The sequence below is a fragment of the Mobula hypostoma genome, chromosome 9 (genome assembly GCF_963921235.1).
Source record: "Mobula hypostoma chromosome 9, sMobHyp1.1, whole genome shotgun sequence".
In the NCBI taxonomy this organism is placed as follows: Eukaryota; Metazoa; Chordata; class Chondrichthyes; order Myliobatiformes; family Myliobatidae; genus Mobula; species Mobula hypostoma.
Genome location: NC_086105.1, coordinates 40,597,485 through 40,624,744, shown reverse-complemented (window position 1 = coordinate 40,624,744; position 27,260 = coordinate 40,597,485). Strand labels below are relative to the sequence as shown.

The 27,260-nt window shown below is 41.0% G+C and overlaps 1 protein-coding gene across 10 annotated transcripts in view; it reads left to right on the top strand.

Annotated features, from left to right (window-relative positions):
- cadps2 (Ca++-dependent secretion activator 2) overlaps positions 1-27,260 on the top strand; it is a 725,177-nt gene that overhangs the window by 372,308 nt on the left and 325,609 nt on the right. For all 10 annotated transcript variants that reach the window (XM_063058146.1, XM_063058145.1, XM_063058142.1 and 7 more), the window contains exon 8: positions 15,359-15,498. In XM_063058146.1, the coding sequence (XP_062914216.1) occupies positions 15,359-15,498 (140 nt within the window). The remainder of the gene's footprint in view (positions 1-15,358; positions 15,499-27,260) is intronic.

Sequence of the window (27,260 nt, the reverse complement as noted above, 5' to 3'; positions counted from 1 at the left end):
TTTTGCCATATGAGTTCAAATTAGGCATTAATTGGAAAATGAAATAAGAGGAATCAGAGAGAAAAATTCTTAAGAACATAAGGTATTGAAGAAAAGATAAGCATCTTCAAAGGAATATATATCCAAATACACTGCATAGAGAGGAAAGAATGACAACCTACAAGGCAGATTAGTTGAGATGGTTAAAAGCATGGCAAGTACTTAGCCCAAAGTGTGTCTTAAAGAGAGCAAAGATGTGATGTGAGAATGAATTTTAGGTAACAGGGCCAAATAGTTCAGAAAAGCTTGAGCCCACTAGGGAAAAGGCAATTCTGGATTGGGTGTTGTGTAATAAACCAGATTTGATTAGCAGCTTATGATAAAGGAACCTTTAAGAGACAGTGATCATGATATGATAGAATCCACCCTGCAATCTGAGAAGGAGAAGCTGAATTCAGATGTATCAGAATTACAGGTGAATTGAGGAACTATGGAGTTATGAGCTGGCCAAAGTTGGTTGGGAGGGGACAATAGCAAGGATGCCAGCAGAAAGGCGAACAATTTTGGAAGGCACAAGATAGATTCATCCCAAAGAAGTTTTCTAAAGGGAGCATGAGACAACCATGGCTGACAAAGGAAGTCAAAGATTGCTTAAAAGCAAAAAGGAGGGCATAAAATGTAACGAAAATTAGTGGGAAGCTAGGCGACTGGGAAGCATTTAAAAACCAGTGAAGGGCAACTTAAAAAGCAACAAGGAGAGTAAAGATGAAATATGAAGGTAAGCTATTCACTAATATAAAATAGAACCCCAGCAGTATTTACAGATATATAAAGAGTAAAAGAGAGGTGAGAGTGAATATCGGACTGCTGGAAAGTTATGCTGGAGAGTTAGTTTTGGGGGCAAAGAATGGTGGATGAACTTAATAAGTATTTTGTCAGTCTTCACTGTGGAAGACACCAACAGTATGCCAGATATTCAAGAGCATCAGGGGACAGAAATGAGAGTAGTTACCATTACTCAGGCAAAGGTGCTTGGGAAACTGAAAGTTCTGAAGTTAAATAACTCACCTCAACCGGATGGACTACATCCCAGGGTTCTGAACAAGGTAGCTGAAAAGATTGTGGATGCACCAGAAATGATCTTTCAAGAATCTCTAGATTCTGGAGTGGCTCTGGAGGCCTGGCCTGCTGGGTTCCTCCAGCATTTTGTCTATATTACTGCAACTGCTAATGATTTGGATGATGGATTTGATGACTTTGTCTGCAAGTTTGCAGATGGTACAAAGATAGATGGAGGGATACATAGTGTTGAGGAAGCAGGGTGTCTGTTGAAGGTCTTAGACAGATTAGGAGAATGGGCAAACAATTGACAGATGGAATTCAGTGTAGTGAAGTGTATGGTCATGCACATTGGTAGAAGGAATAAAGGCATAAACTATTTTCTAAATGGGGAGCATATTCCAATTCTAAATGGGGCAGCATAGTAGCATCGTGATTAGCATAACACTTTACAGTGACCTGCGACCCAGGTTCAATTCCCACTGCTGTCCTTAAGGAGTTTGGGCGTTCTCCCTGTGGCTGTGTGTGTTTCCTCTTGCTGCTCCTGTTTCTTCACACAGTCCAAAGACACACTGGTTGGTAGGTTAATTCATCATTGTAACTTGGCCCATGGTTAGGCTAGGGTTTAATCAGGGTTTCCTGAATAGTGTGGCTCAAAGGGCCGGAAAGGCCTATGTCGCAGTGTATCGCAATAAATAAATAAATAAATAAGTGAATAAATCAGGGGTGCAAAGGGACTTGGGAGTCCTTGTGCAGGATTCCCGAAAGGTTAACTTGCAGGTCGAGTTGGTGGCAAGGAAGGCAAATGCAACGTTAGCATTAATTTCAAGAGGACTAGAGTATAAAAGCAAGGCTGTAATGCTGAGGCTTTATAAGGCATTGGTCAGAATGCACCTGGAGATTTGTGAGCTCCTCATCTAAGAAAAAAGTGGGTCCAGAGGCGGTTCATGAGAATGATTCTGGGAATGAAAGGATTAACTTATGAGAAGCATTTGATAGCTCTGGGCCTGTACTCCCTGGAAGATAGAAGAATGAGGGAGATCTCACTGAAACCTATTGAATATTGAAAGTCCTAAATAGAATAGACATGGAGAGGATGTTTCCTATAGTGGGGGAGTTTAGGAGCAGAAGGCTCAGCCTTAGGATACAGGGGCATCCATTTAGAACAGAGATGAGAGAGAATTTATTTGGCTTGAGGGTAGTGAATCTGTGGAATTCATTCCCTCAGATGGTAATAGAGGCTGTCTTGGGTATATTTAAGGCGGAGGTTGATTGTTTCTGTTTGATTAGTAAGGGTGTTAAAGCTAACAGGAAGGTGGCAGGAGATTGGGGTTGAGAGGAATTATAAATCAGGCAGGATAGAATGGCGGAGCAATCCCTGGCTGAATGCATAAATTCTGCTCATGTTTCTCATGGTCATACGGTAGACAAAAGTTCTGCTGCAGTAAAGAGAGGTAAGATACTCGTCAGAAAACAGAACAAATGAAAGCAAAAAGCAAAGGAGGAATGCAAGTGAAAGGAATAAGAGAGATCTCTAAAAAGCATGTAATGAGGATGGAAGGTGAGAGGTTAGTTGTATAAAGGCAGATAATATTCTGTGGCTGTGGGATATTTCTCGATATACAGCTCCGGGGATCCTTAGTTAAATGAGCACAAGTGAGCACAGAGTCCTGGGTACTTTAAAGGCCACATTCTGCCAGTACATATCAAGTGGCAAAACCTCATCTCTTCCTGACTCCGTCAGAGAACCCTGCAATAATGAGGTCAATTAAACAGTCAGATTACGCTCTTCCGAGTATGTGGAGTCTGAAAGAATCGGGGTAATTTTCATTTTCCACATTTGCCACAGTGCAGTGTCCTACTTGCAAAATTTTATTTGGGTAATTGGGTATTCAAGGGTTTATAAAGGCTCCAATTCAAAAATATTTAGGCTTTTGCTAAGGAAATTGCTAATATATTAAGGAGCAAAATAGACTAACTGTACCCACAGTTCAGGTAATCTAATTGAAAGATTATGAAACGAACCTCAAAATATAATAATATGAAAGTACAAAGAAGGATGCAAATGTGTGTGGTTAATTTCAACGCTAAATTAAATTACCAAAAAATAAGAAAGGAAACTTGAAATTGTATTAATGGGATGAAGTCAGAAAGGGGAGAAAATAAACAAAAAATGTAATTGTAAAGAATTTTCAGCAACGGATCACTCAACCACAAACTCTGCATGGTCCTGGTAAAAGAGTCGACCTGAAATGTCAGCTGTTTATTCCAAATTTAGTTTGACCTTCCATGCAAACACAGCACTTCACGCTATTCATTGCATGTCATTCGTGAGTCGATTGTACAAAAGTTGCCACCCTCTGTGAATCTAACAGTAGAGGAACAGAACTTGGATAGATGCTGTTAGATATCTGCATTTAACTGCACATCTGCTCCTGAATTTGCAGCCTTCTTACATAGTTCTAGTCCATGTACGATAATGTAATGGGAAATTGTTTTTCACTTCACACTATTCTCAGCACATTAACAATGTAGCATATTTGAAATAAAGTTATCTTGCATAGATTGCTTCAACAACTTATTTAGCATGCCTATTCAGAATTATTCACATCTTAAAAAGCTGGATATCTGCCCAGACATAATCCTTCCTCGCATCAACAAACCAGTTGATATGCTGTACATAATGAAGTCAGAATACAATAGGTTGAAATAATTTGCTGCTTCTGGGATGTTCAACAGTTTGTCCAATTACCAAGCATATTTAGAACAATTTGTTCACTCTTTTGCATGCTGTCTAACTCCAGCAACTTGTTAACTATCAAGGATGTCTTTAAAAATAATACTTCCTGCAGTCTAACATACGTTATGATTAAAAATGAACAAAAATCAACCCATGCTTGGAAAATATCTTCTTTGGAGAGTAGCATATTTAATCTCTAAAAGTGCATTAAAATGATAGGAGTTTAGGATGTTGCCTTTTTCAATTTGCATCAGGATAATGAAATATAATTATGCAGTAAGTCACCTGAGGTAACTACTGCATGCTGTGATTAGTTTGTTGGTAGAATTGACATTCCTCCTAATAGCTGAGTCGTATAATCTTGCTCTCTATGAACTGAAGAGATCTATTGAGATTCAGCGTACTTGTTCCATCATACATCTTGCAACTATCAAATATGTTGATCCCTGCTGTGCTATTAATTCAGTATGATGTGTCAAAAGAGGTCTTGTTAGCATAAAACAGCCAAACACCCATTTTTCAGAAAATAAATGAGCTCACATTAAGAACACATCTGCTACCCATTGGTAAAGTTAGAGTCTATTGTCACCTTGCAGTTTGCTCATCACATTTACAGGCATGATATAAATGATTCAAAGATTCAAGATTCAAAAAACTTTATTGTCATTCTAACCATACATCAGCTCTGCAGGGCAGAATGAGACAGCATTCCTCAGGGGCAGTGCATTCATAACATAACAAATGCAACACTAAATAATAAACATAACAATAAATAGTAAAACACAACAGCCACATGTCAGTTAAATCAGTTACAAGTGTCCAGTGCAAGTTAAAAGTGTCCAAAGCAGAGCAGCTATTTAGCAGTCTGACTGCCTGTGGGAGGAAGATGTTTAGTAGCCTTGTGGTTTTAGTTTTGATGCTCCTGTAACGTTTGCCTGATGGCAGAAGAACAAACAGTTCATGGAGAGGGTGTGAGGGGTCTTTAGTGATGTACCGTGTCTTCTGGAGGCATTGATGCTGAAAGAGGTCTTGGACAGAAGGTAGGGAGACCCCAATAACCTTCTCTGCTCCCCTAACCACCCTCTGCAAGGCTTTTTTGTCGACAGCACTGCAGCTGGAGTACCAGGTTGTGATGCAAAAGGTCAGCACACTCTCAACCACGCCTCTGTAGAATGTAGTTAAGATGTTAGTGGGGAGTGATGCTTGTTTAAGCTTCCTCAGAAAGTACAATCTCTGCTGGGCCGGTTTCACAATCCCAGTTGTGTTCTTGGACCAGGTGAGATTGTCCGAGATCTGCACCCCAAGGAACTTGATGTTTTCCACTCTGTCCACTGTGGAGCCGCTGATGCTGAGGGGTGTGTGCTCAGGCTGAGACAGTCTGAAATCAACGATCATCTCCTTGGTTTTGGTGACATTAAGCATCAAGTTGTTATCCCTGTACCAGCTCTCTAGGTGTTTGACCTCCTCCCTGTACATTGTTTCATCATTTTTGCTGATGAGCCCCACCACTGTGGTATCGTCTGCAAATTTAATGATCAGATTCTCCTTGAATCTGGCTGCACAGTCATGTGTTAGCGGCGTAAACAGCAATGGGCTAAGCACACAACCTTGTGGGGATCCAGTGCTCAGTGTGATGGAGTCAGAGATGTTCCCGGCAACACGGACTGACTGTGGTCACTCTGTCAAGAAATCCAGAATCCAGCGACACATGGCAGTGCTAAGACCAAGCAGCGACAGTTTCTCCACTAGTCTCTGCGGGATGATAGTATTGAACACTGAACTGAAATCAATGTGCAGGATTCTGGCATAAGTGTCTTTGTTGTCCAAGTGAGAGGGAACTGTGTGCAATGTGGTGGATATTGTGTCCTCCGTAGAGCGATTTGGACGATAAGCAAACTGCAGAGGATCTAGTGATGAGGAGAAGCTGGCTGTGATATGAGGCTTGACAAGCCGTTCAAAACATTTCATCACTGTGGGGGTCAAGGCAACGGGACGGTAATCATTCAGACAGGCTACAACTGATTTCTTTGCTACAGGGATGATTGTGGAGGTTTTGAAGCATCTGGGGACAATAGCTTGACTAAGGGAGATGAAGTAAGACACTAATGTATCCAGGTGGTCAATGGGATAATCCAAACATATGATGTATCCAATTCACTGGAATCCGCTGTATTAGGTAGTGAGATTTATGTGAGGAGCTTAATTTCAGCCGCATATCATATCAGAATTAGATTTATTATCACCGGCACGTGACATGAAATAATAAGGCAGCTGCCTTTCTTGTATGTTGCAAAGGTCGATGATGAAGAAGAAATGATGTGTGCATCGTCCTCAGAAGATCATCTGGTTTAATGAATATTTATGTTTTAGAAATCAATGATATAGTGTTCTTTAGATTTGGCACTGCATATTGCATTGCAATTGTTGAGTAGTTTCAGGGTGAGCTTAACAGAGATATACCTTTTCTGACTTTAACAATTACATTAAATGATGAGTATATCTTCCAGTACATTAACAATGGCTAATTGAGTCCCTGTACAAAGATCTGCAAAGGAAACTTATCAAACAAACTTAACAAACAGTACACTAGAACTCCATGGTACTGAGAAAAATACTTTCAGAATTTTCCATATCTTCAGGCATGAGAGGTTCTTTGAACTATCATAAAAACACACTACTAAACACATTCTTTAATGCATAAACACAAACTGAGTAAATACATTTTTGATACCTTAATCCCTTGTTTACTGTAGTTACATCTTAACAGCAGTGGAAGAGATCACTTTTGTGTAAATCTAAAATACAAGGACTTTATTGCCAGGTAGATCATGAATTTAATTTAGTTCTCTGAATATCAAAGTAAAAGTATTCATTGTTTCTTTATGAATGGTTGACCTGCAAATGTAAACTTTAATCTACAATTTACAGAGGTTCACCATTTGTACTTCTTTTGGAATGAGCAGTGTCTAAATATACTCTCAGTATCCATTTTATGAGGTATCTCCTGCACAAGAGGTACCTAATAAAGTGGGTACTGAGTGTATGTTTATGGTCTTCTGCTGCTGTAGCCCATCCTCTGCAAGGTTCAACGTGTTGCACGTTCAGAGATTTTCTTCTGTACGCCACTGTTGTAATGCCTGACTGTTTGAGTTATTTGTTGCTTTTCTGTCAACTTGAACCAGTCTGGCTATTCTCCTGAGACCTCCCTCATTAACAAGGTATTTTTGTCCATGGAACTGCAACTCTGGATATTTTTTCTTTGGTTTTCACACCACTCTGTGTAAACCAGAGACTGTTGTGCGTGAAAATCCCAGGAGATTAGGGGTTTCTGAGATATTCAAGGCACCCTGTCTGCCACCGGATCATTCCACAGTAAAAGTCACTTAGGCCACATTTATTCCCCATTCTCAGGTTTGGGCTGAACAACTGAACCTTTGACCATGTCTGCATGCCTTTTGCATTGAGTTGCTGTCTCATGATTGGCTGATTATATATTTGCATTAATGAGCAAGTGTACCTCACAAAGTGGTCATTGAGTGGAAATGTACTATTTCTAAGGGAATTTCTGGGTATTGTTAGAATCTTTGCAATTATATTCTGTATATCTGGATATTAGTTCAAAAGTTTAAAAGACTTCTTAACTGCATGATTGTTGAGAATATTGATAAGTAAATATTGTTTAGAAGCTTTTTAAAATAGATGTTTGCACAGTTCACTAACCTCTCCATTCGCAGATGACGTAATCACAAGTTCTGACCTGGATATTCCTAAGCTCATGACTTTTATCTATAATGCAGAGGTGATCCTTGAAAACCACCTGTCTTATTTGAGGGGTGATGAAATTAATCCCAACTCCGTCCCTGTTATAAGAATCACCCCTTATAACAGTGATTAGTGAGACACAAAGAGTATTTACCAACAAGTACCTTTATTGTCTAAACTATCAAGTACGTGAACTCATACAGTACATACCTTGTGTGCACACCCGCTAAATATCCCTGACTCTCCTGAACAGTCAAAGAATAGCAAAGGTATTTAGATTTTAGATTATGAGGACACTCAGTCCTCGTTTATTGTCATTTAGAAATGCATGCATTAAGAAAGGATACAATGTTCCTGCAGTATAATATCACAGAAACACAGGCATACCAAGACTAAAACTGACAAAAACCACATAATTATAACATATAGTTACAACAGTGCAAAGCAATACCCGTAATTTGATAAAGAGCAGACCATGGGCACGCTAAAAAAAAGTCTCAAAGTCCCGATAGCCCCATCATATCACGCAGACGGTAGAAGGGAGAAACTCTCCCTGCCATGAACCTCCAGCGCCGCAAACTTGCCGATGCAGCACCTTGGAAGCACCTGACCACAGCCGACTCTGAGTCCGTCCGAAAACTTCGAGCCTCCGACACCGAGCACCATCTCTGCCGAGTGCTTCGACCCCGCCCCGGCTGCCGAGCAACAAGCAAAGCCGAGGACTCGGGGCCTTCCCTTCCAGAGATTCTGGATCACACAGTGGCAGCGGCAGCAAATAAGGCATTTTAGAAGTTTCTCCAGATGTTCCTCCGTACTCTCACGTCTGCCTCCATCAAATCAGGATTGTGCATGGCACCCTACTTGACAAATAACAGATATTCATCCCAGGAGTGGCCTCTACGCGCTGCGTCGCGCCGCCATCTTCTCCTCTCCAGAGGAGAACCTGGGCAAAGAAGTCTACACTGGCCAGGCATTCCTCATAGTCCCGATTCACTCACCACGTATTTCACATTGGGTCGCTCTCTCTTGTATCTGTGATGGTTAGACTTCTTCTTTCTCTTTCAATAATTTTCTTAGTAACTTCTACATAAAAGAATACAGAGTACAAGAAGTATATATTATAAGAAAAAAAATAGCAGTACATATTTGAATCACACTTGCAACCTCATTACTCTATATTCATGTAAATTAAATTAAATTGTAATATTGAAATATGATAATTTTATTATTATACAGAAAAAAAATCTAAACCCACTACCAAGATCGAAGCTGATTGTTAAAGAAAGAAAGAAGGAAAAAAATCCTTATAGTGAAATATGTTATTAGCCAACATCGGTACTTTAACAACAAATCAAAAGATTTTGAAAATAGTTCAAAAATGGTCCCCACAATGTGTGAAAGTCTTGACTAGGTTCAGAAATTGAACAACGGATCTTTTCTAAATTTAAACATGACATAACATTGCGTAACCATTGAGTATGAGTAGGCGGAACCACATCCTTCCATTTAAGCAAGAGTGTCCACCTAGCTATAAAAGCCAAAATGTGCAAATCAGATGTCTCCAGAATATTATCTTTTTCTCCAACAATACCGAATAAAGCAGTCAAAGGGTTAGGCTTAAAATTTACTTTGAAAGGTACAGAGAAATTTTGAAATACTTCCTTCCCGTATTTCCCAAGACTCGGACATGTCCAAAACATATGAATTAGTGAAGCTTCTCCAATATTATTTCTATCACAAAAGGGATATATATCTGATTAAAAATGAGATAGCTTATTCTTGGTCATGTGGGCCCTATGGCCCACTTTAAATTGTAAGAGCCAGTGGCGGGCACATAACGATGAAGTGTTAACCAATTTAAAAATTTCATTCCAAGTTTCCTCAGAAATTGAAGTCTGTGATTCTTGTTTCCAAAGATTTTGAATTTTCTCTAAAGGAGCATTTCTCATTCCCAGCAACATACTGTAAATATTAGATATTGAACCATTATGAAATGGTTTCAAATTAAAACTTACATCTAATAAGTTCTTATTGGGATTTTTAGGAAATGTATATAATTGAGATCGCAGAAAGTCTCCAATTTGTAGATATTGAAAAAAGTGTGTTTTTGATAAGCTATACTTAGCTGACAATTGCTCAAACGAAAAGAGACTTCCTCCAACAAACAAATCCTGGAAGCATTTAATACCCAATCTATCCCATTCTTTAAAAACTAGATCAGTCATAGAAGGTTTAAAAAAAAATTAGAAAAAGTGGGACTAGAAAGAGAAAATCTCAATAAACCAAGTTATTTTCTAAATTGTACCCAGATCCTCAAAGTATGTTTAACTACCAAATTGTCAGTTAGTTTACTTAAAGATAAAGGAAGTGAGGATCCAAGAAAAGAAATGATAGAAAATGTATTAACAGAGTTAGCTTCTAAAACAACCCATACCGGACAGTCCTCACAATTAAAATATTATGACCAAAACGTAAGGTTTCGTATATTGACTGCCTAGTAATAAAACCTAAAATTGGGTAAAGCTAAACCTCCATTCTTTTTAGCTTTTTGAAGGTGAACTTTATTTAATCTAGAATGTTTATTTTTCCATATATAAGAAGATAGAATAGAATCAAGAGAATCAAAAAAAGATTTAGAAATGAAAACGGGTAAGGCTGGAAAAGGTATATAAATTTAGGTAAGATATTCATTTTAATAGAATTAATTCGGCCAACTAACGATAACGAAAGGGGCGGCCAGTTTGATAGTGCCCTTTTAGCATAATTCAGTAGGGTAAGAAAATTTTATTTGAGTAGGTGTTTATAATCCTTAGTAATTGTTACACCCAAATAGGTAAATTGATTTCTTACTATTTTAAAAGGAAGGTTAGTATGTGATGGTTATTCTTCAAAATTACTGCCACCAGCACACATGAAGTATCCATTTTTATATCCGTTTTTATCAATTCAGATATGCATTCCAGTGTCATTGGCCACAGGTCATGTGTCTGACTTTTACACCATGTTATTGGCTATGCTGCAAGATAGCATCCATTTATTGCCCTCTTCCCATTGCGACAGTCAATAAATTATCGCTCTTTGTTCCTAATCAGCAACCAACTCGAGTCACTCCAGGCGAGCACCATCCCCAACATTGACAAACCTGCATGTTATATCCAAACAAAGAACATCTCACAAATAACCTCTTATTTGGAAGTGATCAAGTGAAACATTGATCAAGCCAAGCACTTCAAACTCGCAAAAAGGAGAACAAAGTGTCTTCACAAAATGGCAGTCTCCATCCCTACGCACGTGGCAAGAACAAAGACAATTTGTCTGTCTGTCTGTTTCCACTGTCATTCAAATTCACTGATTTGTAGTCTGTCGTTCTTTCTCGCCAGCAATGTGGTCCTTTTCCTAACATTGTTGCATTCTTTTCTCACCTCTATGTTTTCATCCAATTTCACTTCCAAAGTTTCCTATTAATAACCATTGTCCTATCAGACAGTACATCCCATGTCCTAACCACTTATTGTGTAAAAGAGCATCTCATGTTATCTTTGGCCATTTTGTCTCTAGCGGATCTTAGCTTTGTGCCAATAGCATCAGTTCCCCATTATTCACTCTGCGTGAACCAAGTTTTTTAACACCACAATTTCCTTTTAACCAGATTGAAGGCCATTGATCTCAGCTCTGTCATTCTATCCAGGTAACTGTAATCCCTGATCATTGATGCACAGAACAGATGTTTGCACTCAGACCAAACAGTCTTCCTAATGCACTCCTCTGCCTGGAAGACTGTTGCAGGCTTTGGCGTGAGTGGTCTTAGTCAGTCCACAGAATCGAAGGTTACTTGCTTCCAATGCCCTTTTTTAGATTCTGAGGTTGTATGAAGAGCCAGTTTGGGGACAGAAGACACTTCAACAGATAGGTCAGGAGCTACTTGAGAGGTTGAATGGCTGTTTCTATGACTTATATAAGCTTTTGTGAACATCCAGTGAATAGTCTCGATGTTCTCAAATCCATCCCAAATCTTCTCAAATTTGAGTGACTGAGGACCAGATGTTCCCACAAGACAACAGAGATGTTACACTTCTTCAAGAAAGATTTGAATATATCCATGAAACTTTCTCTCTGTCCATCTAGCAATCTCCTCTCATGACAGAGTAATAGAGTTGCTGGTTCATAATGCCAGAGACCTGGCTTCAACCCTTGGCTCAGATGCTGTTTGTGTGGAGTTGCCATGTTCTCTGTGTGACTGTACGAGTTTCTTCTGACCATTCTCATTTCCTCCCATATTTCAAAGATGTGCGAACTGATAGGTTAATTATCCAAGCAACACATACAAGAAAGATGCTGAAGGAACCCAGCAGGCCAGGCCAGACAACATTTTGGGCCGACTGTACTTTTCTCCATAGATGCTGCCTTGACTGCTGAGTTCCTCCAGTATTTTGTGTGTGTTGCTCAGATTTACAGCATCTGCAGATTTTCTCTTCTTTGAGGTTAATTATCCACTGCAAATTGCCTCGAGGATGCAGTTATGGAATACAATCTGTTGGAGAGGGGGATGATGATGGGAATGTGGGGAAAATAAGAAAGGGGATTCGTGTAAAATGTGTGATTGATGGTCAGCAGAGACCAAATGGACTAAATGGGCTGGTTTCTATGTTGAGTCACTCTCTGACTCTGAGCAGCCACTTTAACAGCCAGTTCACTTGTCCTTGTGTATGCTTGAAAATGTGAAGTCATAATGGATAATTCTGTTACTCCTTATCCAATGCTACTCAAGTGCCACTTTAGAAACTCAAGACAACTTCAGACTATCTTCATTGCCATATCTCCCACTGAACTTGCCATCACTCATTTCTGGACCTAACCAGAGGAAACAATCTCTCTGCAACCTTTGATGAATCTTTTATTTTTCAATGCAATCACATCCTATTCTAACACTTTCTCGTACTTTCTCTAATGGACTACTCCTTCGTTGTAGTAATCAGTCTCGTGAATTTATCTAACTCTGGGTATAATAAGAAAAGAAAAGACTCATCAGGTCAGAAGACCCTCCAACTCAAATTATTGACTCTGTCTCTTCCCACAGATCTGGCTTGACCGGAATATTTTCAGCATTTTCAAGTTTTGTTTGCTGCACCCAGAATATGGTCTGTAGATTGCCACATCTAAATGGAATAGAATCTAAATGGGATGTCTCTTTACGGTACTAGTGACCAGGGTTCAATTCCCTCCACTGACTGTAAGGAGTTTGTACCTTCTCCCCATGACCGCAAATGTTTCTTCTGGGTGCTCCGGTTTCCTCCCATAATCCAAAGACCTACATACCAGTTGGTAGGTTAATTGATCATTGTAAACTGCCCCATGATTAGGCTAAATTTACACTGGGGAATTGCTGGGTGTGGTGGCTCGAAGGACCAGAAGAGTCTATTCTGCACCCAATCAATAAATAAACAGTTCCCATTCACTCTTTAACCAGAAACCCTATTCTTAGAAATGTATCCCATTGTCAGCCCAGAGATGTCTCTAATCCCCCTGATTCCTTAGAGTTTAGCAAACTGCAAATCTCTCTTTCCTAGTTCTGATGAAGGTCTTCAACCTGAACATTAATTCTCTCCACATGATTAACCTGACCTACCAAGGATTTTCAGCATTTTCTGCTTTCATTCTACATTTCCACTCTTTGCCACTGTTTTTTTTAATTTCCAAGCTAAATAGATCTTTTAGTAAAGAGGCCATTCATTTCTTAAAATGCAGTCTCACCCAAGCCATGTACGATCACAGCAAGACATTTACAGTAAAGGTGAGCATACCATTTGCCTTCCTAATTGCTTGCTGTTCCTACATATTCACTTTCAGATCTCATGAACTAGCCATGTGAAAATCCCCTTCATACCAACATTTACAAGCTTCTTACCATTGTAAAGTATACTGTTTGCCTGTTCTTCTCCCCATTTTCTCACATTGTACACCAGTTGTCTTCTTCTTGCTCTGTCTATCCTCCTTTGCAGACTTCATCTCTTTGTAGTTCACTTTGCCAGACAGCTTTATAAAATCAATGAAGTTGCATTGTTTGTTCTGTCTTTTCATCCATTACATTCACCTGACAGCCAATAGTGACCCCATTGGTCACAATCATAATGTACCCTAGGACACAAGTGATCACTTGATATCATTCAGATATGCTTATGTGATAATGTAATCTCCACTAAATTCAGTACTTCCTTCATTTCTAATCTTGTTGATCTGAACTAGTTTCTTCTCCAGAGGACAGATTTAATCCTTCCAAGGCTACGTACATGACCTCTGGTTCTGTTTCTCTCCCTTCTGGTAAGATGGCAGAGTGTATGAATGCAGCTCCTCTCTGGGGCCAATCAAAGGTGCTTTTATTCTTTGTAAACTTAGTTTTTACAATTCAAAGACAATTGTACTCCAAAAATATCAGGTACCACAGTACTACTCCATCAGTGAGCTGCTCGTTGGTCAGAGTAACTGGACTAGTGTCGGATGTTGGAGAGCGAGAGGGCCGGGATGTTGGAAGAGAGCTGGCTGTGGTGTTGAGGAGCCCTTTGGAAAATCGGAGGATTCCGCCGGTGTGTCAGAGGAGCTGGTGGATTCGGAAGAGCTGACCTGGCTGCAGACTGTGTTGTTGCCCGCTACTCAGATGTATCGAACTTGGTGCAGTATAACTGTGGGAGATTATCTCAGACATATCACTTGATATACAAGACTCTGTTGGACAGCGATAATGCAAGTTGCAGCAGGCCTATTCCCTTGTCTGGTGGAGGGACAGATGACATGGGAGCTATGTAGCCTCGGTTGTAGGCCTCAAGCCTCAGGCTTGCCTACTGCTGCAGACCAGGTGAGAGACATGGAAGTGTTTACAGCATGGCATCTGAACTCGGCTGGGGCCTGGCCTCTCCCTTCGGTGCTGCCCTCCCACGTTTGAGCGGTGGAACGACAGGCTGGATTGTGTGCATCTGTACACTTGCTGTGAGACTATAGCATCGATTGCTGGACACTGTCACTCAGGGTCTTGGACCATATTTATGTTTTTCTTTTGAGTGAATATGCTTCTTTGGTTGCTATTTTGAATTATGTTACTTGCCATTTTTGAATGTTTGCTTGCTATTTTGAATGTTTTACATCTTGATCCCAGAGGAATGCTGTCTCATTCAGCTGTATCTATGTATGGTTTGAATGATAATTAAACTTGATTTGATTGATTTGATTTGACTTTACACCAAATCTTATTTTGACAGTGGCAAATTTCTATGGATCAATTGGTTTTCAGTAACAACACAGCAACATTGCCTTATCACAGTTTTCAAAAAACCTTCCACAGACCCTAGGACAGCATAGTGATAAGTGAAATCACTTTACAGCACCAGCAATCACCAATTAGGGTTCAATACCCACCACTGTCTGTATACTGTGTTGGTACTGGAAGCATGGTGACACTTGCAGGCATAATCCTCATACCGTGTTGGTCAACGCAAAATGACACATTTCACTGTATGTTTCAATTTATCGATGTACATGTGACAAATAAAACTAATTTTTAAAAATCTTTTTCCATGGAATTGACATTTCTTTCACTTTTGATACGGGCTTTTACACCTGAGGGCATCATAGGAAGCTGCTGCAATGTTAATATGTAGTTTGAAGTCAGATCTGCTGCAGGGGGTATCAACAGCAGCTGAGAGAAGCTGGGCTGATCAGAATGGAATGTCAAGGGGACTCTCCAGTTCTGCACTCAACTTCTTACTTCTTGAAGACGTGAGTGTCTTTTATCATTCTGCTGATATGAAGCTTGTCACTGTTTTTCAGGTAATTCTTTACCCGACTTCCAATAGTCCAAAGGCACCCGAATTGCACAAGATGGTTACTCCAAAAAATAGCCAAGATTCAGATCTGAAAATACGGCTAGCAGTAAGGATGGATAAACCTCCAAACATGAAGCATTGTGGGTAAGTCTGCAATAGTAATGACCTTTTTACTGCTGCTTTCTGGTACACATGAAATCTGGGGGTATTAGAGGGAAATAGTTCTTGCCATTCGCAGAAGTTCATAGTATCACATTCAATTGCACCAGATTTAGGAAGTCAGAGAACTCTTAGAAGTATTTAGGTTGTACATAATGTACCTGGTGAGAGACATTGCAGATTCTTTTCATAAATACTGCCTTACTCTTAATGTTAGAAATGATGGGACATCCTCTATTGAGACTGCTTGATCCTGACCTCTCGATATTGACTCAACAAATGAAAGGCCAACATGCTGTAATTAATTTAACATTGATGTGTTAAATTACTTAAAACATACATCACCAACGTTTCCTTTGTTTGCTATTTGAGGAAAAACTTTTCCTCACTTAATGACCCTATCTTTATATCGCCCTAGAAAGTGCTGGAGAAACACAGTAAGTCAGGCTGCATCTGTGGAGGGAAACAAACAGTCAACATTTTAGCCCAAGATCCTTCATCAGGCCTTTCCTCCATCTGGCAGAACTGGTACACCCCCCCCCCTTAACAACATCTCTTTTACACCCCCCCCAACAACATCTCTTTCAGCTCCTCCCACTTACTGCAGAGCAAAGGTATTGCCATGGGCCCAGCTATGCCTCCCTTTTTGTTGGCTATGCGGAACAGTCTGTGTTCCAACCCCACACCAGTAACACATCACAGCTCTTTCTCCATTACATTGGCAAACACTTTTGGTGCTGCTTCTAGTGCCTAGCAGAGCTGGTCAATTTTATCAATTTCACCATCAACTTCCACCCCACCCTCAAATTTACTTGGTCCATCTCCAACACCTCCTTCTCATTCCTTGAACTCTTTGTCTCCAGTTATGTACCAACATCTTTTACAAATGTACTCACTCCCACAGTTACCTTGACTACACCTCTTCCCACCTTGTCACTTGCAAGGATGCTATTCTCTTTTCTCAGTTACTTCATCTCCACTCTGTCTCTTCTCATGATGTGGCTTTGATTCAAGGATATGTTAGATGTTCCCTTTTTTCAGAAAATGGGGTTTCTCCTGCACCACTGTCTATGCTGCCTTCACTCTGACGAAGTCCTGACGAAAGGTCTCGGCCTGAAACGTCGACTGTACCTCTTCCTAGAGATGCTGCCTGGCCTCCTGCGTTCACCAGCAACTTTGACGTGTGTTGCTTCACCCATATCTCCTCCTTTTTTTGCACATCTCCCTACATTTTATCTCCACCCCTTCCCCACCACCAGCATAGCAGTCCTTGTCATCATCTACGTGAGCTTTCGCATCCAACACATAATTCTCCATAAATTGCACCACCAGGCACACCTACCCCCTCTGTTCCGCTCTTCACTTTCCACAGGGATCAGTCTCTCTGCAACTCCCTTATCCACTCACCCTTCCCTTCCAATCACCCCCAGGCACTTATCCCTGCAATGGTCCCAAATATTACACCTGCCTTTACACCTCCACCATCACCACCATTCAAGGCCCTAACCAATTATTCCAGGTGAGGCATCACTTCACATTTGAATCCATTTGGATCACTTATTGCATCAGATGCTCATGGTATGGTTTCCTCTACGTCATGAGACCTGACGCAGATTGGAGGATCTTTTCTTTAAGCATTTTTGCTCCACCCATCATAACACCCCAGATTCCTCCATAGCCAGCCATTTTAATTCCACTTCCCATCCAAGATCTTGGCCCAAAACATCCACTTTTTATTTCCCTCCACAGACACTGTCTGATCTGCTGAGTTCCACTAGCACCTTTTGTACAATAGTCCACTCCAGCCTCTGCAGTCTTTCTTCTGTGTCCAAGGATGTGGGCATTACCATCCAGGCCAGAATTTATGTTAGTTACCATTGAGGAGGTGAATGGTGAATTATCTTCTTGAATCACTGCAGACTACTGGTGAACAACTCCACATACTGTTGGTTGTTAAGTGCTAGAATTATTCAAGGTGAAGATGAAGGAAGAGCAATTTTTTTTCCAAGTCCAGATAGTGCTCAACTTTAATGGATGGAGAGGTGGAGGTGAAAACTGCAGGTGGTGGTGTTTTATCTGAAGCCCTTGTAATATTTGGTGACAGAGGTTGTGAGTCTGGAAGATGCTGCTAGAGTAGCTTAGGAGAGTAACTGCAGGAGCCAAGAGGTAATATTGCAGCAATATAGGACCCTGGTCAGACCCCACTTGGAGTACTGTGCTCAGTTCTGGTCGACTCACTACAGGAAGGATGTGGAAGCCATAGAAAGGGTGCAGAGGAGATTTACAAGGATGTTGCCTGGATTGGGGAGCATGCCTTATGAAAACAGGTTGAGTGAACTCAGTCTTTTCTCCTTAGAGCGACGGAGGATGAGAGGTGACCTGATAGAGGTGTATAAGATGATGAGAGGCATTGATCGTGTGGATAGTCAGAGGCTTTTTCCCGGGGCTGAACTGGTTGCCACAAGAGGACACAGGTTTAAGGTGCTGGGGAGTAAGTACAGAGGAGATGTCAGGGGTAAGTTTTTTACTCAGAGAGTAGTGAGTGTGTGGCATTGGTGCCAGCAACAGTGGTGAAGGTGAATACAATAGGGTCTTTTGGATAGGTACATGGAGCTTGGAAAAGTAGAAGGCTATAGGTAAGCCTAGTAATTTCTAAGTTAGGGATATGTCCAGCGCAACTTTGTAGGCTGGAGGGCCTGTATTGTGCTGTAGGTTTTCTGTTTCTATCTTTCTATCTGCATGATGCTAAGCTAGGGCACATCATCAGTGATGTTACCTGGGTTCGTCAGGTGTTTCAGGTCTTTCAACATCATACACCCTCGCCCAGGCGACCCGACCGGGGTTGATCAGACCCCGGCCTGTGTCTTAGCAGCAACCCATGGATCTGGCGTCTTTATCCAGAGCCATCTTGACGCTTTCTCTGCTGCATCTATGGTGGTAGAAATGGCTCTCCTTCTTCTCTCTGATTCCAAGTGCAGTGTATACTTTGCAGAGTGACTGGCCTGCAAAGCCACGACACCAAACCTCCACAGGCCAACGCTTTGCTCTCTGGCCTCTTCTTTGGCAGTTGTTCTTCAGATCTTCACACTCGGCTCTTTTCCATTCATAGGCCTCCTCATACGTTCTTCCCACGGCACGGTAAGCTCAAACATAAGAATGTGCTTTGATGAGTCGGACCACAACACAATGTTGGGCCGCGATGTAGTCTCTGTGATGTGGGGAGGAAACTGCAGCTGTTTTCCCAGGTCTGCTTTTAGCTTCCAGTCCTGTGCAGTGAAGAGCAACCTGGTTGCTTTCTGGTGTTCTGTTAGTCTTTCCCCGTCTTTGACAAAGCAGATGGTATTCTTGACAGGGCTTGTTTTCTGGCAGATGTTAAGGGTGCTGCAGATTGTCTCAGCAATTGTCCGGAGGACCTGATCATTCCACCACCGATAACGGCCATCGGCAAGAGCTCTGGGACAGCAGCTCAGAATATGCTCTAGCATACCGGTCCTTTTACAGAGGGGGCAAGCTGGTCGTTCTGCAAGGCCCCAGCAGTGCAGGTTGGATGGGCTAAGAAGGACGTCATAAACAGCCTGGATAAGGAACTTGATGTGGTGTGGATCCACCCTCCAGAGATCGTTCCACGTGATCTTTCGCTCGATCACCTGCTCCCATTTGGTCCAGGCTCCTTGCTGTTTCATTGCCACTGCTCTGCTGGCTCTCTCCTCCTCCACAGCTGCCCTTACTTCATTCTGGACCAGTTCTCGTCACTCTTTCCCTTGTACTTTGTCAAAATGGGGGACTTCAAGGCTTCCAAGTCCAGCTCTTCCCTTGGCGACTGCCCCCACCAGCACTTTGTGGCGCAGTTGTGCCTCAGCTTCTTCCACTGCGGCTTCTGCTCTCCGCTTTCTTCCAGTTCTCACCACCACTCTCGCTCCGGCAACCTTTGGATCTGAAGATTCCCGGAACAGCAGCACCTCTCTTGCTTGCAAAACCTTGAACTCTTCCTCAATGGATTTCAGGGGGAGCCTCAGTTTACAGTTATTCCCGCACAGAGCGATGCTGCTGATGTTCCTTGGTAAACGCAGCCATCTTTGCAGGAACCGGCTGACTACCCTCTCTAATTCAGCAACAGTGGAAATTGGAAACTCATAGAGAAGCAGTGGCCAGGGGATTCTTGGTCGTATACCGTGCGGTAAATCCATGCCTTAAACCGCCCTGGAAGGCCAGTCCTGTCAACCTCTTGCAACCGTTGTTCAAACTCCCCACAGGTGTTTCTTATTGCCACCTTATCTCTGAGTGTTGTATCAAACATCTTCCCAAGACTTTTAACAGGGTTCTCTGTGATGGTAGGAATTGGAATGTCCTCAATAGAGAAACAAAATTTCTCCTGTACTCTCTATGAGTTACTACAGATCTTGATTTTGCAGGCTTAAAGGACATCTTTGCCCACCTCATCAACCTTTCCAGCCCCTTAAGAATCCACCTAACACCAGGCACTGACTCTGTAATGATAGTCAGATCATCCTATATTATTTCTTCTATCTTCTGTGTACAACTTTTGATCTGTTCTGATTGCCTGAGTATTTTTGTGATGATGGAGTTGTGAAATTTGTAAAAGACCCAGTGAAACAGACAATCCAAGCAGGTGGTCCAACATGATTAAGTTCAACATGGATTACCCATAATCATTCAGAAGCTTGATTATGACTGAGGGGGTGACCGAACAGAAGTATATATAATCATACAGGCAAAGAAAGGGTGAATGCACTCAGCCTTTTCCCCAAGAATCAAAACTTAAAGTGTCCAATCACAAACAAGAGAAAATCTGCAGATGCTGGAAAACTTAGAGGGTATAGTTTTGAGGTTAGAGTGGAAAGATTTAAAAGGGCAACTTCTTCATACAGAAGGTGGTGGGTATACAGAACAAGCTGCTATAGAGGATGTGGTTGAGGCCAGTACAATAATGATATTTAGAATATATTGGGGCAGGTACAAAGGTTAGAGCAGGTTTAGAGCAAGGGTCCCCAAAATGGGAACCACGGACTCTTGAGTTAATGGTAGGGGTCCATGGCATAAAAAAGGTTGGGAACCCCTGGTTTAGACTGATGTTAGCTAATTGTAAGCAAATGGGAGTAGCTTAGATGGGCATCGTGGTTGTCATGGATGAGTTGGGCATCATGATTGGCATGGTTGAGTTGGGCTACAGAACCCGTTTCCATGTTGTGTTAGACTATGGCTGTATGCCTCTCTCGCACAAAGGACATTCCAGCTGATGACACTGTTCTTCACCAGCCTGCCCAAATCATCTGACCCCTAGGCAGCACTCTCCCACTCTGCCCATCATTGCAGCATCCATTCATTCAGCAGCAAACCCCGCTGGGAAGGATATAGCTTGTACTGTGTGATATCGTTTAAAGAAGTGACCACAGAAAACTTGCTGTAGATCAGTAGAGTACTGTTGTGCTGAAACTGATACTGTGTGTTGTGTCTGTGCACAACTACATATATATTAAGTAAAAACATGCACTGGGGAGATAGTTTTGCACAGCGAGAGAGAGGATAATGCACATGCATAAACAACAGCACATGTACAGACAACAGATCAATACGTAGGGCTAAGGGGGGGGGGTCACTGCTCTAAAATAAATAGATCCATACATTACACTTCCTCCACCTTTAGGTTAATGCAACATAAAACTGTATATGTACAAAACATACAATTTCCCTTTCATAAACACATATTCCAAATAAATATGCTTTCACAATTACAGCCCATAACTAACTTCACAGTTCTAAAGGTGGACATCCATTAAAGCAATGGACAAGGAGGTCATTTCTCTAAAGGAAGGTGGACAACTTCCTTTCCGTGTATCAGAACTCTGTTCATGCGACGGCAAATCAAACTCCTGCAATGCTGTTCATGAACAAGAATCTGAGATCTTGCATAGAGCTCCTGAAGTCAGATCTACAGAGGGAAGTACAGAAGAAACAGTTCAACCAGTTGCCAGGTGAAGCAGCAAGGAGCTTCAAGATTGGGCAGAAAGTCCTAGCGCTTGATTACCGAGAAGATAAGTGGACTCCCAGTAGGATAGCAACAAGAACTGGATTCAGTGTACACAGTGACTGTTGGAGATCAGAACTGGAGATGTCATGTGGACCAGATACTGCATGCTCAACCTAAGAACACACCAGAGTCGACTGTATCCAACAAGACGGCCACATTACAGCCACCAGTCTTGCCTCTCAGTGATGGCGTTACTGGCAGCAACATGACACAGGAAACCGAGAACATTGTCTTAGATAAGACATCTACCAAACCTGATACCACTCTTCAAGTCTAGAGGCGCTATCATGAAAGAAACAGATTCATATATTACACTGTGTAATACTGTGAAGCAAATAATTTTAATCTATTATTCCTTATGTGACTTTTACAAACAGCATTATGATAACCTATAATGCTGTTTTAACACCATTAAAAGGTGGTAATTTCTAAGTCTCTGTATGGTACAGTTTCTGGTATATTGTGGTTCAGTTTTTATCTGGGCTAATGAATACATATAAGCTGTAGGAGGCATCACTAGAAATGTAAAGCACATAAGTGTCTAATAATAAACAACAATGTACAGAGATGTTTGATTAGAATATGGTAATTGAAATTAGTAAGGGTAGGATGAAAGCTTCAATAACAGTCTTAAATATATCTGTGAATATGGTGCTAAGTCTATGAAGGCTGCTGTCCTCGGTACCCCTAATATGATGAACTGATAAGGGAGGCTTTGGGCCTACTCCAGGGTATGGATCTGAGGTTTCAATTTTGCTTGCAATGTTGTTGTTGCTTCAATTGTTGACATAATTTGTGTTTTTTTCCTTTCTCTCGCGCATCGGGTGTTGTTCCCTTTTCTTTAATTGGGATCTTTTGGGTTTCTTGCTTTGTGGCTACTTGTAAGCAAACAAATCTCAAGGTTGTATAATTTAAACGTTCTTTGATAATAAATATACTTTGAATCTTGTATATTATAATCAATAGATTATCTTTAGCATAACAAGATTTTCAGTTGTTTTGAATTAACGCTTGTAAATGTTGTAGGAAGGTGTTGTAGCTTCTTTATTTTTCTGAATATGGTTGTGAATTAAAAAGTCATTTGTCCAGCCCATAAAATGAGTCAATTGACATATTACAGGGGGTGGGGTGAAGGATATGACTGTTGTTTTCTTATTTACAGCAGAGCCTGTGTGTAGATCATTTAGTTCGATCAGCCCTGGGTTTGTGCTCTAGCAGCTGAAGCTTTTCTGAAAAAGGAATGTGTTACAGTCTGTGGTTCATGTTCCCTTCACAATTTTGATTTCACTGAATATGCAGGAATTTGAATTTTAACCTTATAATCAAAGGCAAAGATTCATGAGTCATTTTAATAAACTACTCAACAGCAAAGATAAATTTTACACTCAGTTGACCTTCTCTCTCTGTGATTCTATTCTTAAGTATCAATGGTACTAATTATTTTACAGCTCCTGCTCCCATTGAATATAATGTCCTCAGGTGATCTATTCTTAACCCTTTTGGGCAACATTATTAGAAAATGTGCTGTCAGTTTTCATGTTGACACAGTTGACATATGTCTCACCAGTTCCCTTACATCCTTTATTGTTTCTCCCTTCTCTGACACCATATTCAGTATCCCCTGCTGGAGAGGATGGAATTTTCTCTAAATTTGATCATTGCCTAATCGTAAGCCTTAGAAGACATAGCTCACTCAAGTTCGCCGACTGAGTCAAAAGGACAGCACCTCGTGGCAGTTTGGTGCTTTGAGCAGCAGCCAATCAACATTCAAGATTGATTGGTAAGAACAAACTAAAGTAAGGCAGGAGCAAACAGAGCTGCCATCATTGGAGTGGTCAGAGTTAAAGAGGAGATTTTTTAGGATTTAACTCTTCGAGGCTCCAGCAAGAAAAGGCTTCAGTCAGAGAAGATAATAAAAGCTGTAGGTAGATTTTTTTTACTTGCACAGTTTATAGTCGCTCAGTTAGAACAGTAGAGATGCCAGGCAGGATAGTGAAATGCTCCTCTTGCGGGATGTGGGAAGGCTGGGAGACCTCCAGTATCCCTGACGACGACATCTACGAAAAGTGCACCCAGTTGTAGCTTCTAGCAATCCACGTGAAGGAATTGGACCTGGAACTGGATGAACTCTGGAACATTCTAGAGGCTGGGGGGTGATAGGTAGGACATAGTGAGTGGTAGTTACACCCAGGGCAGGGTGCAGAATACAGGAAACTGGGTGACAGTTAAGAAGGGAAAAGGGGGGTTAAGCCACCAATGCAGATTACCCCTGTGGCCATCCCCTTCAACAACAGGTATAGCAGAGGAAAGTCACAGCGGTTGGTTTCTGGTACTGAGTCTGGCTCTGCCAACTCAGTAGGGAAGTGGGGAAGAGCTGATCGGTGGTTATCGGGGATTTGTTAGTTCAGGAAACAGAAAGGCTCTGTGAATGAGACTGCCAGATGGTATGTTGTTTCCTTTGTGCCAGCGTCCAGGACATTTTGGATTGAGTCCTTGGCATTCTTAAGTGAGAGAGTGAACAGCCAGAGTTCATGGTCCATGCGGGTACCCAAGACATAGGTAGGAAGATTGACGAGATCCTGCAAAGTGATTTCAGGGAGTTAAGTGATAAGTTGAAGGGCAGGACCTCCAGGGTTGTGATCTCAGGATCACTGCCTGTGCCTCGTGCTAATGAGGACAGAAACAGGAAGATTGTACGGTTCAACACTTGGCTAAGCAGTTGGTGTAGGAGGAAGGGCTTCAGATTTTTGGATCATTGGACTCTGTTCGAGGGAAGGTGGGACCTGTACGGAAGAGACTGTTTGCACCTGAACTGGAGGGGAACTAATGTCCTAGTGGGCAGATTTGTTACTGCTGTATGGTGTGGTTTAAACAAGAGTTGCAGGGAGATGGGGACCAGAGAGCCAGAACAGTTAGTGAAGAGGTTGTGGAAACATGTTGTTAAGACCCCAGACAAAGTTAGGAATCAAAAGGTTGAGCATGGTGTGACTAGTGTCCTCAGCTGCATATATTTCAATGCAGAAGTATCGTAGGAAATTCAAGTGAGCTCAGGACATAGATTCATTCCCAAAAATCCTAACACTGAGCCCTAATTACAGTCAGTCAATCATTGGTTGGACCACATTGTGCACTTGCCCAACACTAGATTCACAAAACAGACACTCCAGTCCAAAAGTATTTAAACACATCCTCAAAGCCTCCCTGAAATTGCAGCATTCTCACTGATCTCTAGGAACGCATGGCCCTTGTCCACTCAGAGCGCAGGAGGAGCATTCAGGGTGACAATGAAAACCTTGAGTGGTACTTAAAGGACTCAAAGAAGTTCTGTGTAAATGGACGGAGGAGCACACTAGCTATTCAGCATTCTCCCTCTCAAATGCTTCATGTCCCAGGTGGGTCTGTGGCAGAGTTAAATCCTCCCCTATTAGCCTCAGAAATCTCAACTAGAATGCCAGCAAGTCATGCCTGGTTCCCAAGGAACCATGATAACATGATGCAACATAGAACAGTATAGTAAAGGAACAGGCCCTTTGGCCCACACTACGGTGCTGAACTAATTAGATTAGTAATCAATTGACTAACTAATCTCTTCTGCCTTCACAACGTCCATGTCCTTCCATTTTCCTCACATTCTAATTGTCTCTTAAAAGACCGCAATGTTTCTACGTCTTCCACCACCCTCGGCAGTGTATTCCTGGCACCCACCCGTCTGTGTAAAAAAAAACTTGTCCTTCACATCTCCTTTGAAATTACCCTCTCTCACCTTAAACGTATGCCCTCTGGTGTAAGACATTCCAATCCTGGGAAAAAGATACTGTCTGTCTAATCTATCTACGCCTCTCATAATCTTATAAACCTGTATCAGATCTCCCCTGATAGAGGCTTAACTAGTGCAAACGGAAGCACTCAAAAACATCAACACTGCAAAGTTTAATGTTGATATGTGTGACAAACAGAAGGAATGGAGTAGAGCAAATGTTTAAAGTTACTAAACTTATTGTAATTGAGTTTTAAAATGGTTTAGCAGAAAATATTTCTTTGTATGTTTCTAAATAGTAAAATTAACTTAGTTTTAGTTAATTATTAATATAAATGATATCTATGTTAAAATCATTGAAATAATGCCGCCCCTTTTGTGCTGTGGGAAATGTCTATTAGGCTATCCTTTTGTGTGTTGATTAATAGCTTAATATTGCCAGATGCTTGGTGAAAGCACAGTCAGTAAACTGATTAGTCTTTTAGTCCAGCCACAGATCTCGTTTCCACTGAGACTGAAAGGACTGCATGGAATTAACTGATTAGTTGAGCAAAACGTTGATTCGTGCATCAAGCATCAGCGGGATTGCTTCATTTGTCAGTCCTGTGCTACTTATTTTTCCTAATTTGTCAATCTTGTGCTACTTAATGTTCCTAGCACATTGTAATTCTAAAGCCATTTGTGTTTTTTTCTCTCTTTTGTTATTTAGTGATAACATACTGTATATTAGATAACAAAGATATTAGGTAACAATCTCTAATATCTTTTGTTTTGAGCACAGTGTTTGAACTGAGCAAATAATTTAAGATTGTTCATCAGGCAAGAATATTAACTTATTCTGTGCTGTGGTCTGGGGAAGATCATGCATTTAAGTGCTTTATCAAATCAATTAAATTTGAGCAACTTTGATATCAAAATTGGAATCATTGCATGTTGAAAGGACATCTTGAAATTGTAGCAATGCTCAGGGCTATATTATTGGGAGATAAGTTTATTAAAAGATTGTCACAATATAAGAATATAAACAACCTTCTAGTGCTTATTTGACTGCCAACTAAAAGGAACTGATGTTGTATCTCTAAAGTACTATGGCATACAGCAATTTTAAAGGCCTTTGTTAAGAAACTGTGCAATGGCACTGTGTTGCTTGCTTTTACTAGATTTCTCCTATATCATAATACTGAGTTTCCTAGACACTGAGTTAAATACAGCTTTGTATCTATTCTAATAATACTTAGTATAAGCTGTATTAGGCACAACACTGCAGTTGGATCTTCTTGATTATTATGCAGTTACTAATGAAACACTTGGACAGAATATTCATGATTGAATATTTTAGTAAGGTACATAGAGTAAAGCTTAGAGGGTTTTTGCCATACAGTAGCACTTCCTGTCCTCTTCTCAAGAGAGCTCCGGCTATAGTGGAAGCTAAGGTGCAGTGTCTAAGACAGCAAAAGAGCAGAAAAGCTTCACTTCTCAACATTGCTCTTTAAGAACGTCAGAAGGCTGTTGTAGATGTCCGTCCTTTTAGAGTTATAAACGTAGGTGACACATTTGGTCTCTTGATATGTACAGTTGGTATGCAAAGTTGAAAGTAAATTTATTATCAAAGTACATATACAAACGTGTTACCACATACTACCCTGAGATTCTTATTTTTGCGGGCATTCACAGGAAATACAAAGTAACACAATAGGGTCGATGAAAAATCACATTCAATAAGACAGACAAACAACCAATGTGCAAAAGAAGACAAATTGTGTAAACAAAAAATAAAATGTCTGTAACTGTGTCATACAAAAATTAAAAAAACAAACTAGCAACAATAAATCAATAAGCTTTAGATATCAAGAACATGACAGTCCTTGAAAGTGAGTCCACAGATCGTGGAACATCAGTGAAGTTGAATGAAGTAATCCCCTCTGGTTCAAGAGCCTGTTG